General features: G+C 44.4%; 1 protein-coding gene across 2 annotated transcripts in view; it reads left to right on the top strand.

The window, feature by feature from the left end:
* Window positions 1-18393, top strand: part of CDC20B (cell division cycle 20B) — a 121658-nt gene extending 103265 nt beyond the window's left edge. The window contains exons 10-12 of one of the 2 annotated variants that reach the window (XR_004538148.1): window positions 8298-8423; window positions 13328-13445; window positions 17694-17814. Coding sequence is in view for 1 of the 2 variants with exons in the window: in XM_033931344.1 (XP_033787235.1) it covers window positions 8298-8423; window positions 13328-13445; window positions 17694-17797 (348 nt within the window). In the remaining variant the exon portion in view is untranslated. Of the gene's footprint in view, window positions 1-8297; window positions 8424-13327; window positions 13446-17693 lie in introns of both variants that reach the window. The other variant, XM_033931344.1, reaches the window with a different exon arrangement.
* Window positions 18394-18952: the final 559 nt, after the last annotated feature.

Consider the following 18952-nt stretch of genomic DNA (forward strand, 5'->3'; position numbering starts at 1 on the left):
CAAAATTGACACAATTCAATCACTAAATTGAAAATAAAATTATTCCCCCTATCTTTGTTGTCTGATGATTTGGGGTTTCAAACATTCTTTTCCCAATCTGTGGCTGTTCTTCCTTCTGTCTGTGCTCGTCGCAACGTCAGAGGGAATGCTTCTGGATGAGGCATTGGATGCACGTAGAAGTCGCCGCCGGCCGCACCTTTGTGCACACTGTGGCAGTGAGGAGGAGGGAGCTGGCCAGAAGACAAAACACCTGGGGGCAGCAATGAATACGCCGCATCACACTGCAGGCCACATAAAACGGCCAGGTGGGCTGGATTTGGCCAGTGGGCCTTGTGTTTGACACCTGTGGGCTAAGGGATAGGGATATTAGATTAGCGGGGGAGCGAGAGTAGACTTTCATCCCTCCCCCTAGATTGGCTTAGGTTAGTTTTCCCTGCCTCTGCCAACACTCTCACACAAACGCACATACAAACATACTCTTTATTACGCTCTCATTTCCTCACTCTAGGCCTGACCCTACCAGCCTATACCTTTCAATCTGTAGTAGTAACAGGTCGATTCAATATCTTTATTCTTTCACTTAGATTTATTATCATTTCTAGACTTTTCTTATGAATTCATTTTGATTTTTTTTCACATCTGTATTTTTCTGAGTTTCTTTTTTTATGCTATCTATTTTATTTTCTCAGCATTTCCTCTATATTTTATTGTTATATTCTTTCTTTTGCTTATGCTCTTCCTAGGTGTTCTTTTGTTTTCATTGTGTTTCTCTTTAGCCTACTTATACTCAGTGACGTACCTAGGGTATGTGGCACCCGGGGCCCATCATTTTTTGACACCCACCCCCATGTAAAAAAATATTTTTTGTAATAACCATGAAAAATAAATGGTCATAATAGAAACAGGCACTGAAAATTTTCTTTTATTGAACCTCATATATGTAACCATTAATCCAAACATAACATAAATTATGTCTGAATTGTCATGACATCAGAAGTACATATGGAGTAGTTGCAGGTGATGCTTGGGACAGTTCTGATTGTATTGGTTCAGTTTTATGTGTTTTTTGAATAGAAGGGTTTTTATTTCGTTTTTGAAGGTTTTGTAGTTTGTGGTTGAGGTCAATAGGTTGTAGAGTTGGGGGTCGAGTGTTAGGAGGTTGTCGAACAGTTTTTTTTCTTTTGACGATTTTGGTTGGAGGGTGTGTGAATGATGCGTGAGTTCTCCTATGTCTGGTTGAAGTGGATTTAATTATTTAGCTGAAGAAATTAGTAAAACCCCCCCATTCCACACATATTAATTCTCTTCCATTTTTGTTCCCATTCTAAAAAACACTGATAAGTTCCCAGAAAAAAAATACATTAAAATAAGAAGTGAAAACAAAGGCCCCTACAGATGAGAACATAACATAAGAATAGCCTACCTGGGTCAGACCAATGGTCCATCATGCCCAGTAGCCCATTCTCATGGTAACCAATCCAGGTCACTAGTACCTGGTCAAAACCCAAAGAGTAGCAACATTCCATGCCACCGATCCAGGGCAAGCAGACACTTCCCCCATGTCTTAATAACAGACTATGGACTTTTCCTCCAGGAATTTGTCCAAACTTTTCTTAAAATCAGCAATGCTATCTGCTTTTACCATAATTTCTGGCCACTTCATTTTTAAGCTTAGATCTTTCCTTCCAAACAGAGACCTTGCTAGATGTCAAATACAGAAAGAACAAGGTAACTTCACAAGGACTTAGCTGTGCAGGAAATGTGAATCTCCTCATACAACCACCATATAGTGCAAAAATGTGCAAAGGTCTGTTTTTTTCTTTCGATCACTACATAGCCTAATGCCACACAAGCAGCGCTGTTACAAACATATTCTGAAGGTCAATGCTAAGGTTAACAAAGTTTCCTTCCTTAGACCACAAGGAGATACTGACAAACCACTGGAAGAGATCCCAAAACAACTACCCAGGCACAACACCCAAAGACCCACTCAGTGTGTGAACCAGTTGAGTGGAGTGGACTAACTGGGGGGTGGAAATGGGCCCCAGAGTTTGCTCAGCAGAATTTCCCAGACCACCTCTTCCTCTCAACACATTGACACGCTGCCGCCACCACCACCACCATTAGGAACACCTCACTGGGTAGGCCAGCAATGCTTATAAACTTTATAAAACACAGTATTATATTTTCTTATAAATCACATATTTTAACTGAACTCTCTGACATCCTCAGCCTTGCCATTCACAAAAATAGAAGGAAGAAAAGTTCCCGTTTCCTGCTGTCTCATGTCCCCGGCCTATATAATATTTTTCTTCTGCAGACCCTTCAAATGTCTGACCAAATCCTCGTTTCACTTGCATTATAAAGTACTGAGGATGCCATCTCTCTCCAATCCCAGGTCCTAAAGTCTAAGTCAGTAGAGCAAACTAGTGCTGCCCGATTCAAGAAAAAAAAATATATTTTCGATTCGATTCAGCCTATTGAATTGGTTTTTCGATTCAACTTTCCTGCCCAATTGGGTGTTTGTTTGTTTTTTTTTCAAACATCCTGGTGGGTTTATTTTATAGCTTTTTCACCCCCATTTGGCTTCTCCTAACCACACTGGCGCTATGGTGTAAATAAAATAAAGAAACAAAAAGGAAATTTCCTCTCTGTTAAATCCTAGCTCACGTTTGCGGTCTAACACCAGCTCTGGCAGGATACACATTTCAAATCTGACATATTGTAATCACAAAACAGAAAATAAAATTAGTATTTCTACCTTTTGTTGTCAGGTTATTTTTCAAATCTTGTTGGTCCAAGGCTCTGGTTGTCTTCTGATAACTTGCTTGCCAGGGTCTCCTTGTTCCTTCTTTCTGCATGCTAACCATCCATCTGCCATCTCTGTCCTCCTCGTTTCCCTTCCCTCCCTAAGAGGTCTGGCATCTATCCTTTTTTCGTCTCCCTCCACAGATCCATCTTTTCTTAACTACCCTTTCATCCAGCATCTCTCTCTCCTTCCCCACTACCCCGGGGTCCACCATCTCTCCCTTTCTTTTCCCAACTACCCTCCTATCCAGTATCTCTATCCCACCCTCCACACCATCCCTTGTGTCCAACTTCTCTCCCTTTCTGTTCCTTCCCTCTCTAAAAACCATGGTCCATCATCTCTCTCCCTCTTCTCTATTTTCAGACCCATTATTTCTTCCCACCCAAAGTCCAACATATGCGCGTCTCTTTGAACCCTCCCATTCCCTCCGTGTATTTCGACACCAGGGCCCCCCTCCCTGAAGGCCTGTCCCCCCTTAAAGGTCTGCATCTCACCCCTGAAGGCCTGCACCCCCCCTTGAAGGCCTGCACCCCCCTTGAAGGCCTGCCTGCCTGATCCCCTTGAAGGCCTGTCCCCCCTTGAAGGCCTGCACCTCCCGAAGGCCTGTCCCCCCCCTTGAAGGCCTGCCTGCCCCCCCTTGAAGGCCTGTCTCTCCCTTGAAAGCCTGCCTGCCTTCCCCCTCCTTGAAGGCCTGTCTCCCCTTTGAAAGCCTGCCTGACCCCCCCCTTGAAGGCCTGCCTGCCTGTCTGTCACCCTCCCCCTCCCCCTCCCCCTTGAAGGCCTGCCTGCCTGCCCGCCCCACCCCGAAGGACTGCTCGCCCCCCTGGCCTCCCTGCACCACCTATGAAGCAGCCCGCAGCGGGATCGCGATGTCAGCGATCCCTGCGCCTCTTCGGAGCTGCTTCCTCCGCCGCGGTCCCGCCCTTCCTCTAACATCAGAGGAGGGGCAGGACCGCGGCACAGGAAGCAGTGCCGAAGCATCTCAGGGATCGCAAACATCGCGATCCCGCTGGGGCTGCTTCATAGGTGGTGCAGGGAGGCCAGGGTGGCGAGCGGTCCTTCGGGGGTGGGGGGGACTGAACGGCAAGGCCGGGAGCACCCCCTCAGGGCTGGCACCCGGGGCGCACCGCCCCCCCGCCTACCCCTTAGTACGCTACTGCTTATACTCTTTCACTCTTTTCTCCCTTTCCTCCTGTTCTGCCACACTCACATCCCTTGCTCTTCTCCTCCTCATACATACTACTTATTTCCACACACTGACCCCTTACCACCTGCTCTCCTCATGCTCCTTTCAAACATTCATTCCCTTTCCCCCCTCATCTTTTCCTTTGCCTTTCTTACTTACCTGTTTTCTCCACAACACCTCTGGTCCAAAGAGTTACAGTAGTACAAGGGACTACTAACAAAAGAGAGAATGAGGATTCATAGGACTGATGTATTAAGGAGTGAATGAGCAGTCTGGATTTGCTTTAACACAATGAGAAAGCTCTTGACAACAGCAGAAATGTGAGTGTCAATGAGTTGGCTATTGTCAAAGGTCATACCTAAGGTGTTTACTAACTCCTTCAGGAGGATTTGTACTCCCCATGATTGGTATAAAGGAGCAGGAGAGGTAGATTTCCATGAAAAGATGAAGGTATCTGTTTTACTCAAGGCTGTTTTTCAGTCAGTTCCTGACTATCCATTCAGCAATCTTGGTCAGTTTGAAGAAAGTTCAAGCAGAAAGACAGGAAGAGGGGCGAGAAGACAAAAGGAAGCTGAATACTAAGAACATACTGTATGTGAAAATATTATGCTGAGTGGATTGGATCAGAAGAACAAGTGGACCAATCCCCAACCCTACTATTTCCTTCACTCTCATCCCTATTTAACTCTTTCCTGTAATTATTGCTTCACTTGTTTTCTCCCTCTGTGAGTCTCTCCTCTCTTCTTCCATTTTTGCATGACTCTTCTCCCATTCCACAGGACTAACCCTGCAGCCCCTCAGTTCTGCTTTGTAATAGGCAGCTTGTGAGTAGAGGGAAGCAAAACTGTAGGATCTTCAGCAATGCACATGATCCAAGTCCCTAGAATTCATGCTGTTGTTCTTGTCACTAGTATCTTTATACAGAACTATTTTGGGGTGGCAGGGGAGGCAAGCCAGAATGACATTTCCACATACAGAATGCCTCTTATAGAATAGGCTCACTACTCGCATTAGGTGGGTACTTAAACTGTGGCGCTCAGTTATAGAATTGTCTATATGATTTGGATTGCTAAACCAATGTCTAATAATAAGCTTTGAAATTCCCTGGAAATGTCCAGGTACCTCTTATTGTATTCCACCTAAAACTGAAAGGTAAAGGAGGAATAGAAGTCAATAAATGCAACATAATTGAGATCTTTGATCCCAAAGCTCCAAGTTGGACTTAAGTTTCATAGAAGAGGGATTTGTGAAATTTGTGAACCATGAGATGGAATGCTGAAGGGGATCCCACTGTGCTCAGTACAGGCCATAAAATTTGCACAAATTATATTGCAACATAAGGTGCAAATAGTATGCATGTAAAGAAAGTGAGAGCAGTTGGAACCTCGGCTATTCAAGTTGTCTGAAGTCATGTCAGGTTTTGCCTAACATAAATAAGAATTACCACAGAGAAAGGATCCTTTAACTTGTGGATCGTACCGGCCTATTTCACTTCTAAATGTAGATGCCAAGATTCTGGCTAAAGTGTTGGCATTGCGCTTGGGACAGTTGTTGCCTGTTTTGGTCCACCAAGATCAATCAGGCTTCATCCAGAGGTGACAAGTGGGGGACAACATTTGCAGGACCTTGCATTTATTATGGGGATCCCAACAATCTGCAGATAAGATTGCACTGTTGTCCATTGATGCCGAGAAGGCTTTTGACAAGGTATGATGGGATTTTGTATGGGCAGTAATGGAAAGGATGGGACTGGAGGGATTTTTGGGTACTGGATTTGTAGTTTTTATGTTTCCCCAAAGGCTTGTATCAAATTAAATGGGTGTTATTCGGCTTTTTTTCCTATAGCTAGGGGAACACGACGGGATTGTCCCTTGTCCCCCCTCCTTTTTGCTCTTTATATAGAGCCTTTGGCGCTGGATTCGGGGTAGGGACGATATTAGGAGTATACAGATGGGTGGGGCGGAACACAAATTGGCTCTTTTCGCGGATAATGTTCTTTTCTATGTGCGGGATCCGGTTCTCACTTTTCCTGTTTTGTTGGATGTGTTTCGGGAATTTGGCCTTCTTGCTGGATTTCAGTAAATATGGATAAATCTGAATTTCTAGGGATGACCTTGACGGAACAGGAGGAACAGACTTTACTTGTCATGTTTCCTTTTCGGAAGGCTGCCAGGCATATTAGGTATCTGGGTATCCAATTGCCACATGACTTAACTCGTTTATATGAACTTAATTTTGCTAGGATCCTTAAACAGGTGAGGGCTGACTTACAAAAATGGCATGGGTTATGGCTTTCCTGGTGGGGACGCATAGCTGCAATCAAAATGAATATTTTGCTGCGTTAATTGTTTTTGTTTCAAACTTTGCCATTAGAAATTCTACCTGGAGTTTTCCTCACCCTTCATAGAGCATTTCGTGCTTTTATATGGCAGGGTAAACATCCTAGGTTGGCTTAACGGGTTGCATTGGTATTATTTGGCTGCACAGATTCGTTTTTTGTTATACTGGTCTGTGGTGCTGGATAAATTGGGAGTTCAATTGGAGCAGAGTTTTCTTCCGCAGGGCACCTTGAAGTATTGGCTTTGGGTGTCCTTTATGGAGTCCGAGCGGTTGCGTGGTGTGCATAAACCTTTTTTACGCCATCTTATTCAATTGTGGAGTAGGTTCCGGAAACGGGAAGTGGCGGGGGTGGGGTTGTCTCCTCTTTGGCCTCTATTTGGGGGGAAACAAGCTTTTCAGTGGGGAATGATTGGGGTACATTCTTACAATTGGCTACTCGGGGTTTATATACTTTTTGGGATGTTTATATAGGGGGTAGGTTCCCTAGCTATAATGAGTTTGTTGGGAAGGATGAGGACCTTAAGGGGGATTTTTTTGCTTACATGCAACTTTGACATTTTATACTTTCTGTGGGATGGAGCAGAGATACACCATAGGCTTCAGAACATCTGGAAAATCTGTGGGTCTTTCTGGGGAAGATACCGAGGCCAATCTCTGTATTGCACTGCTATTTTCGGGGTCAGGGGGTTGTACAGTATCCTTATAGGATTAAATGAGAGGCTGATCTTAGTCTCATGTTCCAACAGCAGGAGTGGAATCAAATTTGAATGGAAGTTCAGAAATCATCTCAGTGTGTTTTGATACAGGAGAATGCCTACAAAGAGCTAACACGTTGGTATCTTATCCCTGAGCATCTGCATAGTATGTAACCACACGCTAGTGATGTTTGTTGGCGATGTGGAAGAGACAAGGGCTCTTATTTACATGTTTGGTGGGGCTGCCCTGTTACACAATTGTTTTGGCTGCATGTCATTAATACCCTGACTGCCTGGATCCAAGACCCTGTTCAATTTTTACCTCAGAGTTGTCTTTTGGGGCTCCATAAAGTACGGGATGCACCTTGGAAGACCAAACTGGTTCGTATGGGCCTAGCAGCTGCTAAATGTCTTATTGCAGAGCAGTGGAAGAGTAATTTAGCCTCGACAGGGGAGGCTTGGTCTCTTCGGCTCTGTAAGCTGGTGTAAATGGAGCGCCTTGCTGCTCAACACCATGATTATTATGAAAAACAAGAGTGGTCCTGGCACAAGATTTTTGCTCTTCTCTGATCTATTCTGGGATGTGACCTTATGCTGGGGGGGGAGGGGTTGGGGGGAATTCTGGAGTTGGGGGAGGTGTGCTGAAGGACACACTGCATACTTCTATTTTTTGGTGGTCCTTGGCTGAGGGTGGAGGGAGGGGTTGGTTGGGGAGGGGGATGGAGCAAGTCTTGAGTTCCTATTGGGAGCAGAGGGGTTGTTTGCAGGCCTATGATTATTTGGTTTGTTAGGAGTACTCTGTATTAGTTTGGCCTGTTCTGGAATGGGGATCTTTATTTCTTGTGTGTGATATTTCAGTTACATTCTGCTCTGCATTGTTATATGTTTATTAAAATTCAATAAAAAATTTAAACAATAATTGCCACAGAGAGGATTTAGTCAATCATGCTTTTGAAGGTTTATACCCAGTGTTTGACTACACTTTAAAGAACCTTAAAAATATTCAGGACTTTCATGATGGGTTAAGATAAGATTATTTTTTTCAGAAATTTGTCTGGTGAATTTCTCAATAACAGAATAAAATTTTATTTTAAAACTTAGTTTTATGGCTTGGCTTGGCTTTTGAACCTGGGTCTGTGCATCTCCCCGTGTGGGGTTCCTAAAAATCTGAGTTTAGCCTGAAATGCTTTGAATTCCTTGGACAAGTAGTTGATGAACATGGACTTTGTTGACGCATAATGTGATTGTCATGTTCTTTGCTACGAAGGCAATGAGCTGGTGTCCCTGGGTGCCTCACATTCTGGCAGTGGGAGGAGGCATGAAGGATGGAGGTTTACATATCTGGGACGTCAACCAAGAAAAAAGCATCAAAACGACATACACAAAGTCTCAGGTAACCCAAATAAGAATTGTAGCAAACATTAGGCTGTACTTTACCTGGACGATATTCAAAGCGATTTAAGTAGGCTTCTCCTGCCTGCTTAAATCACTCACCACTGCCTAAGTGGTGGTATTAAGCAGCACTTAACTGGACTATGCCACTGAATAGTACCAGAGACTGCCCAGCATAAAGTGGGCAGGTCAAGGGCAGCACTGGAGGCAACATTAGGGAGGAGCTGGATATTATGTGGGTGCTGGCAGTGGCGTACCTAGCATATGTGACACCCGGGGCCCATCATTTTTTGACACCCCCCCATCTGTACGAAAATCATGATTTTTAGTAACAATCCACACGTCACACATGAGTACCTAGGAAAAGGCAGCATCTTACATACTGCAGTGAGCAGTACATCAATATACCCATTGTAAAACTAAACAAGCCAGACTAGTACAGATCAATCCTGCACAGTCAATGCTAACAGAAAACCATGTCTTTTCGAACACACAGAACAAAGAAAACACCTTCGCCTAGTGTGTAATCACAAACTAACCCCTCCTCCTTTTACAAAACTGTAGTGTGGTTTTTCGCCATGGTGGTAACAGCTCAGACTCTCATAGAATTCTGAGCAATTACCACCATGGCTGGTGCTAAAAAAAACGCTCTACAGTTTTGTAAAAGGGGGGATAAAAAACGTAGACAAAGGTTAAATTGAACCACCAAGAAGCTGGACTCTGCATACAATGCAACACCACAGAAACAGCGATGCATCTCCCCTAAAGCAAAAAAATTAATAAGTAGAATTTTTTTCTACATTATCTTCTTTGGTTTCTGCTTTCCTCATCTTCTTGTCACTCTTTTCCTTTCATCCACTGTCTAACCTCTCTCCGCCCCTTCTATATGGCATCTTTTCTCCTTCTATTCCCCTTCCTGAAACTTTATGCCTCCCCCTTCCATCTCTCCCTTCACCCCTATTGGTCTGGCATTTCACTCTCTCTTCTCCCTTCCCTCCACTTCCATCAGCATCTGCCCCCTTTCTTTCCCTCCAACCCAATTCCATCCAGTATCTTTTCCCCGCACACCAATTCCATCAGCATCTGCCCCCTTTCTTTTCCTCCAACCCAATTCCATCCAGTATCCTTCCCCCCTTATGTCTCTCTCTCCTTTCCCTGCACACCAATTCAATAAGCATCTGCCCCCCCTTTCTCTCCTTCCACCACTCTTCCATACCACCCTGCTCCTTTCTCTCCTTCCACTACCCTTCAATACCACCCTGACCCCTTTTCTCTCCCTCCACCACTCTTCCATACCACCCTGACCCCTGCTCTCCTTCTACCGCCCTTCCATACCACCCTGACCCCTTTCTCTTCCTCCACCACCCTTCTATACCACCCTGACCCCCTTTCCCTCTCTCCACCACTCTTCTATGCTCTTCTCTCCCTCCAAACCAGCAAGGTCCCGCGATGATTGCTTCTGCTGCCTCTGCTCCGGAAGACGTAAGTGAAGTCGGAGGGGGTGGGCCAGCAGACGCAGGGAGTTGCGGCAAGGTCCCGCGATGACTGCGGCTGCCTGTCCACTCCCTCCGACTTCACTTACGTCTTCCGGAGCAGAGGCAGCAGACGCAGTCATCGCGGGACCTTCCTGCACTTCAGCGCGGCTGCCGACTCTGCTTCAGAATAAGTACGGCAGCCATGCTGAGATACAGGTGCAGTTTAGAGCAGCATGGAAGGTTCCGAACCCAGCCGGCTGTGCACCCTCCTAGGGCTGGCACCCAGGGCAGTCCACACCCCCTGCCCTTGGTATACCACTAGGTGCCGGCAATATTCGATGCCAGGACTCATGTTTCGCTTTTGAGCTGTCCTAAATTAACTTGCTTAGCTAAGCGGGCCCTGGCACTGAATATTGGCCGAGACCTGCATAACTATCTTTTACCTTTTAAAAAACCTGTTCCCCTTTCTAGCATACAAAAATAGCCCCCTCTTACTCCCTCTACCCAGCCCAAAGGAATCAAAGGCCCTTCTACTTCTCCCCGAACAAACCCCCTTACTTCCAACCCCCACAAGGCCTAAGAAGGCCCCCCCTCCCGGGAGATGCACATACTCTGTGGGTCTAGCTGATGTCCCTGGTGAAACATGGGGGCCATTGGGGGCAGGAGCAAAGGCCACTTGCTCCTGACTCTTGTGGCTTTCCTTTAGAAAATGGCTGCTGTGACCTCTTGATTTAACTAGCCAAGAGCCATTTCTGCCCAGTTAAGTCATTTTGAATATCACACCCAGTATTTATACGCTAGAAGAAAGAGAAGAGGGGAGATATGATAGAGACATTTAAATACTTCCATGGCTTAAATGCAAGTTTCTTTCAATTCAATGGAAGCACTGAAATGAGGAGCCAAAGGATGAAAGTGAATGGGGATAGACCCAGGATTAATCTATGGAAACAATTCTGTACGGTAAAGGTGGTGGAGACAATGACTATATGACTAATTTTAAGAAAGCATGGAACAAGCATGTAGGAATCCTACATGCTTGTCCTATTCTTTCTTGAAATCAGTCCTACAAGGGATAGTAGACAGTGTGACTGGGAAAATTGGATTGGCCAAGTGGTCTTTACTTGCCATCATTTTCTGTGTTTCTATGTTTCTATTTTCCAGGCATCATTGTCCCTTATAATAGCTGCCCCTTCTGATGCCTATAAACTAAAATTCATCCTAAAAATGTGTATATGTCTCTTAAGCACCATATCTGACTTATCTTTCCCTCTGTAATTTCCCCACCTGAGCACTGTGTGTAGATGCACATGTAGATTACATTTTAAGTAAGCTCTTTTGAGCAGGGACTGTCTCCTCTATGTTTTGATGTACAACTCTGTGTATGTCTAGTACTGCTTTAGAAATGATAAGTAGTAGTAGTAGTAGTAAACAGCCTATGCATTAAACTATAGTGGATGATGATATAAATTTTGGACTTAACGCATATGCTAGTCTTTAGCACATAGGTTCTTTTCATATCTAACTTTCATGTAGAAACATAGGGGAGTCAATATTCAAAGTGATTTAACTGGCCAGAAATAGTTTCTGACTGGTTAAAATTCTTGTTTGGAGCCATCTGCTGATATTCACCACAGATTACTGACCTCAAAGCCAGCTATTTTTATGGGCAGTTTGAAACCAGATTCGGCACTTAAGTGGTCAAGTGCCAGTATTTAACACTTAACCGCCTAAGTCAGTCCTATCTTTATTTGGTGTCGCCTATGTGATTAAGTGCTGAATATCACACTTAACCACATAAGAGATAACCAGCTGCATAAACTCAAATATTCAATGTCAGTGGCTAATAAAAACACTCACTTCTTTTGACTAAATATCAACCTCATCGAACAGAGATGGGCAACCTTTTTACATGGATGGTTACATGAACATCAGCACTATACCCAAAGGGCTGCACCCACAAAATTTCCTCCTCACCCACACAAAATTATCTCCTTCCTGCTCGTCCCTAGTAATTGAAAACACAATATTGAAACTCCACCTCCACAAGGTCTAGGACAGGGGTGTCAAAGTCCCTCATCGAGGGCTGCAATCCAGTCGGGTTTTCAGGATTTCTCCAATGAATATGCATGAGATCTATTTGCATGCACTGCTTTCATTGTATGCTAATAGATCTCATACATATTCATTGGGGAAATTCAGAAAACCCGACTGGATTGTGGCCCTTGAGGAGGGACTTTGACACCCCTGGTCTAGGATGTTTCATTGCAACTGTTTCATCGCAGCTGTTTCAGCACAATGAACTGTCTGCAATGAATCTAATTCAGCATTTGGGAAAGTGATGCCCTCCCACAATCCCCTGAAATTAGACCTCCAAGTGTCAGCTCTAGAGCAGCAGGCCTCAGGACGAGGCTAGGAAGTAGGCAGTGGTGGCTGATGAAGAGCTCCGTCCCGTGGGGGAGAAGCTGCTGCATTGCGAGCATCAGTAGCTGGTATTGGGGAGGGAGCTGTGGCTGGCAGGTCTCTGGGGCAGTGGCTGGCAGGGAGCCCAGACCCTGGGAGGAGAAGCTGCCGCTGCAGCTGCTTGTCGCATGGCTGGGGCATCTCTGTCCCCATAATGGGACATTACTTTTATTGAGACCTTTGAATGATAATAGAGTAGCTGTTCCCCATATTTCAATGGTTCATCTTTCCTCGACTAGAAATGGTGCATTTTTTAAATGTAGTTCCAATATTGTGGAACAGTTTGCCAGTAGAATTGAGAAAGGAAGAATCATTACAAAATTTTTAAAAAGACATCTAAAGGATTAGTTTAATTTGGGACTGCAGTCTGCATCAATTTGCATTAATTTGTATTTATATTATTTTATATTTTTATAATTTATTGTTAATAATTAATTAATTTTAGTTGTAATAAGGTATTCTGTAGTAGAAATGCTAATTTTCTTTTTTTTTCTCTCTCTTTTCTCTTTCCTATTTTAATGGAGTTCTTTTCATAAATTTGATTCAGTTATGTTGTAAACCGCTTTGATCCTTTTTGGCTGTATATGCGGTAGATAAAGATTTTAATAAACATAAACATTTCATTGCATCCATTTCATCGCAGCTGTGCTGAAATGCCCTATGATGAAACGGCTGCGATGAATCATCCCATTCCGCCCCCACAGGCAGTACTGCAATTGAAGAACTCACATTCAGCTTAAAGGAAACAGTGATCGAGCATATAATGCGTTTAAAGACCTTACAGTAATCTGATATGAATGCATCCCCCTGTTCATGATCAATGTAACTGTGCATTCTCAGTGTGTGCTCACAATTGACAAAAATACAATTAACCCCGGGTGTGGCATCTGCTTTGAAAGTGGCGTGTATACTAGTGACCGTAGTTTTTAGGGATTGTGTTTAACCTTAAAATAGTCTTTTCATTGTTTAGATTTGTTCCCTCGTGTGGTTACCTGAAAGAGAAGAATTAATGACTGGACATGGGCTTCCCAGAAACCAAATGACAGCCTGGAACTATCCGTTTCTTACAAAGGCAATTAATGGTTGCAGTAAGTAAGAGATGATATTAGCTGGGAAAACTGTATGGCCAATTTACAGTCCTGTTGAAATAATCTTTGCAGATAGATTCTTTCTTTTATTTCTTTCTTTTAATAGCTAGTGCAGTGGATTAAGGCCTAGATTCACAAACCAAACCGATCGTGTACCGATCGGTTTGCGACCCCTTTACAACCTAATTTCCCTCCGGCCTGATTCACTTACCTCTCCTGTGATCGGCTTCTAATCCGGGCATGCAAATGAGGGGAAATGCATGCAAAGTAGGCAGGGACGCAATTCACTACACAAAATTTCACATCCGACTGGGCTGACCGATCAACTGAAGAAGCGACTGCTGGGGAGCAGTCGAAAACGTCTCCTGCTCTATTGAAGCCCTGCTCTTTGCCCTGTCAGCCCTGATCTCCTGTAGCCCCGAACTCCTCCTGCAGCCCTGATCTGCCTGCCCCGAATGCCTCCCACTGCCCCGATCTGCCTGCCCTGAACACCTGCCTGACATGTCCTTTCTGCTCCCCCTGGCTCTGCCGCCTTCCCTGCAGTGCGAGGCCACGGGTTTAAAGCAGGGCTGCATGCTGCAGTGCAGCCCAGCTTTAAATCTGTGGGCTTGCACTGCAGGGAAGGAGGCAGAGAGCAGGAGAGTCTGGGTGGCAAGAGCAGTGCTTGGGGAGAGCAGGAGAGTCGGCGCGCATGACGATGGAATAATCTACTGGTGAAAAATATGAGAATGATTCCAATGGGATTTGAGGGAGGGGGTTTGTAATTGGGAGATGCCATTTTGGAAGTTTAAGAACTGCAAGAGTTAAGTGAAAGATGTCCTTGAAGAGATTTCTCACAGAGACTGTGAAATAGCGCACAAGGCTAAAAAGGCTCTTTTTTAACTCTGGTTAATCACAGCGACTTCTTCCTCCGATCGTCCCCATCTGCTTATTGGGGTTTTGAGAATTCATTGGACCTGCCCGGATTGGGCCCGATCGGGCAGGTTCGTGAATCTAGCCCTAAGAACCAAGTTCAATTCTTACTGTGGCTCTTTGTGACTCTGGAAAGAACACTTAACCCTCTTACAATGACAACATACAGTAGAATCCAAAAATGCGACATCTGGACTGCCTGAGAATCTGGACTACAAGTTCTGCAAAATTTCTCCCTCCTAAGTTCTCTTTTTCACAAGGTCCGGCATATCTTCCTCCGTTCTGGCCCTGTCCACGACTCTCTCTCATTCCCTCGCACAACCCCAGTGTATAGTACCTTTGCAGGGTACGGAAGTCTTCTGTAGTTTAGCACCAGTGGCAGCCTTACTCACAGGCTGCCTCTGGCCTGCACTGCACCTTTCCCTCTGACCTAACCCACCCCTTCTGATGCAACTTCCTGTTTTCAGAAGGGGAAGGATGGATCAGAGGGAAAGACGCTGTGCAGACTGGAGGCAGCCATTGAGTAAAACTGCTGCAGGCACTATACCATGAAAGATTTCCTTACTCTGCACATGTACTGTACACTGGAGATTGTGCGGGGGGGTTGGGGGGAGACGGGGGGAGGGGTGGAGTGAGAGAGATCCACAGGCAGGGCTGGGAATGGAAAATGAGATACTGGACTGTGCAAAGGAAGAGGTGGGTGGGCGGGAGGGCATAGGCACAGGAGGACCTGGGCTCCCTCCTTTGGGCTCATTTTGAAAGAAAGCTTGAGAATCTGGAAAATTAAAAAATCCAGACTGACCTGATCCTTGAGTAGTTCGGATTTTTAGATTTCTACTGTAATACACACTAAAACATCTTAATAGTATAAAGGCCTTAAAAATGGCCATTGATCACGTGTCAATCATACATCAGCAACGGTTTTGGAATTGTGTTGACGCTAAAGATAGGCACCAGAAATGTATGCCAGAGTTTTCTGGCCTGGATTCTCAAACTGGCATCGATTTTCTAGGTACCAGTAGGTGCCCATACCTCCATTAAAAATGCAGTCCAAAAGGCATTTTTAACTGAGATTTGAGGCACATACCAGCACTAGAAAATCAGCACCAGAATCACACCTACATAGACACTTTAGGTTGCCAAACACCTAAGTAGGTGTGGCCAATACCAGAAGTGACATTAGGTGGCCTAAAGTGCCTAGATAGGCGCGATTCATACAAAGATAGGTGACGGAAATGTAGGCCCAGGAAACCCTGGCCTACATTTCCAGCACTTATCTTTGACATCGGTGAGATTACAAAACTGGCTACGATACATGATTGATACGCTTTTAAGGGGACCACCGATATTGGCACTGGTTTGAGAATCCGGGCCTCCATTTCCAGTGCTTATCTTCATGTGAATCGCGTCTACATAGTTGCTTTAAGCCTCCTAACACCACTTCCGACACTGGCCATGCCTAAACTGCAGCCTTAAGTGCCTATGTAAGTGCAATTCCAGTGCCAATTTTCTAGGCACCAGTATGTGCCTCAAATCTCAGTTAAAAATGCCATTTGGTTGGCATTTTTTAAAAATAATTTTTATTAAATTTTTCAAATATACAAATACAAGCCACATCAAACCAACAACTACTAATAAGAGGAATAACAGAAACAATCAGGTCTTTCATGCCAATCCTTCACAAAGACCCAAAGAAACCAACCCCCCCCCCCACCAGAACACTCCTCCCAACCTCTCTCCCCACCACACTCCAGTGTCAACCAACCCCCCCCCCACCAGAACCCTCCTCCCAACCTCTCTCCCCCCACCGCACTCCAGTGTCAAAAGTTCAATAAAGAACTTCGAGCTCGAGGGGACAATCCCTCCCAAATGGGAGCCCATATTCTCCTAAATTTCCTCCAGGACTCAGGACCTCCCCTTCGAACATTCAGATATTCAAATTTCAACAGAGTAAACAGTTCATTTCTCCACATAATAAGAGTCGGCACATCAGCTTGACGCCACAACAGTAGGATACACTTCTGGGCCAACAAAGAGGTCTTTTGCAATAACATGTTGCCCCCTCTGGACAAACCCAAATGAACCCCCTGAGAAAAGAGCAGAGCATCCGCTCTCAAAGGAATCTGCTTGCGCAGAGCAGACTGCAGGTACAAAGCTACAAAAGACCAAAATGTTTGAATGCGGTCACAAGACCAAAACATGTGAAGCAAGCCTGCAGTGGCGGACTGGCACCGAGGACACCGAGCATGAGGGGCATATCCGGAAATATAGGCCCGAAAGGGAGAGACATGCAGCTGCAATAGAAACTTGAAGTGTTGCTCCTGCAGTACCACAGAACGAGTCATCCGAGTGGTTGGCATTTTTAATGGCAGTATGGGCGCCTTCAAGCGCCTAGAAAATCACGCTGGGCCAAAGTGTAAATGGAAGTAGAACATATAGACAGATAAGATAGAGTAACAGGAGTTAGAAAATAAGGGTTTCAAGTTTACTTTGGGATTTGATAAAATCGCTTTTTCATAGATTACAAAGTGATGAACAATTTAAAAAAAATGGGGGTGGGGACAAACAATTTTGGGGTAAATCACAGAAATAGAGGGAAGAACTACAAATTAGCATAGGAAAGAGAATAAAAAAAGGGAAAACCAAAAGTGCGTGAGTGGACAGATGCAAGGCAGGGGTTATTCAGAAAGTGCGGTCACTGTCTCTGGTGCTGTACTGAACGACGGCACTGTCACTTTCATTAGACAGACAGGGAACATCAGGTCTGACAATTGTTTACCTGCGTGCGCCAAGATCATTTACAATAAGGGGGCTGGAAGAATACGTGGGTTTAGCAGCCACCAGTACCAGATTCCTCAGGGAGAACATGGGATCAAAAAGGGGAAGCAGTTCACACTGAAAACCGCTCTCCTGCAGAAATATCATTCTGTCCAACAGAAGGAGTGTTTCCACTAGGGGGGCCAGCAGCAGAGCCAAGCTGAAAAATGCCACCACATTCTGACTAACTTTAGGATAAATTGCACTTTCCGTCAGAATAGGTACAGAAAAATAATCTCAGCTAAAATAGGAGATGTAGATAAGCAAGTCCTGCTACAGGATGTGAGGCTGATGTTAGTCCTTGTGTGTGTGTGACTGGCTATTTAGTTGCTTCTTCCATTATACAGTACTATCAGTGCATCTAGTACGTTATATACTTTGGTTGAACCAACTTGAGCATAAGTGTTTGAGACCAAGATAGATTAATCTACTACTCTGAGTGCTATTATCTCATTATGCAATTGCATATTTGGATAAACATCTTTAAAGATCAGCATGTAAATGGCTTTGCTTCTGTAGGTCACCAAGGAAGAGTTCTCCATCTAGCTTTGAGTCCAGATCATCAGAAGATATTTTCTGCTGCAGCTGATGGAACAGCTTGTATCTGGAACTACTGCAAGTAAAGCTGAAGACAAAGAAATGATGAACGTTCAAGGGAAGGACAAACAACTGTCTTCTCTACGGATACTTAAAAGGAGCTTGACTACTGTAGACGGAAGTAGTTCTTGGCAATATTATGACTGTTCATTAGAGGCTGAGTTCCATATATTAAGCCATATTATCTCAGGCTTTAATTTGCAGCCAAACTAATGAGATGCAGAAGTGGCAATTTTAAAATGATCATATTAGACTGAATGTAGACATTTCAACACAGTTGTGTTAGCATTGTCTCTTATAAGTCTGTGTTGATTTGGCCTGAGAAATATGCCTAGTTCTCAGGGGATACATATTGTAGCCGGCACGCTCCAGGCAGAGGGCCTGGGAATACTGGCCACAATTAAACTCTTGTGAGTCGCTGCGTGCCTCACAAGGATAAGTTCTTTCAGTGTTTAGTGAAAGGGACAGCCTCCAAAACAATAAGTTCAGTGTCAAATAAAGAATTATTTTTAATTGTTCAAACCAAAAAAAACACAGTAACTTGCTTGTCAGAATTACAATGGCAAAGCCAACGGGCTTCCCATACCAGTTAAACACAATGTTCAATAAACAGTCTCTGGTTGAGAAACCAAAAAGAGTCCAAACTTAAACAAAACTCTCTTCCTCAGAGGTAAGTTCTCATTTAACTCATAGTCCAGGTGGAGTTCATTACCAAAAAGAAATGAAAAACTTTACCACCAAAACAAAGCTACAAGACAGTGTAAAAATACTGGCTTCTTCAGCGACTGAAGGCTGGAAAGACAGTGTGCACCGTGTGGTCTCAAATCGCCAGAAATTAGGCCCGCTATCCCACCACGTAACACGGGGCTAACCCCACTGTTTTAGCATACCATAGTACACTTGATTCAAAAGGGGAAAGCGCAATTAAGCTTTCAAAAATGAAAAAACAAAAACTTCAAAATAAAAGTCCTTGCTTAATTCAGCATAGTGAAAATCCACTCTTTAACATGAGTTGTAATTATTCAAAGAAACAGCTGGTCAAAACAAACTTGCAATAACTGCAGCAATACTCAAATACTTGCTTTTATGAGGCAAACCTCCATAGGAGCATTCTCAGGAGTCAGCCCAACCCTAGCTTCAGGGCTTGTTTCCAACTCCATGTCATATGGTTCCTCATCCAG

The sequence above is a fragment of the Geotrypetes seraphini genome, chromosome 1 (assembly GCF_902459505.1).
Source record: "Geotrypetes seraphini chromosome 1, aGeoSer1.1, whole genome shotgun sequence".
Taxonomy (NCBI): domain Eukaryota; kingdom Metazoa; phylum Chordata; class Amphibia; order Gymnophiona; family Dermophiidae; genus Geotrypetes; species Geotrypetes seraphini.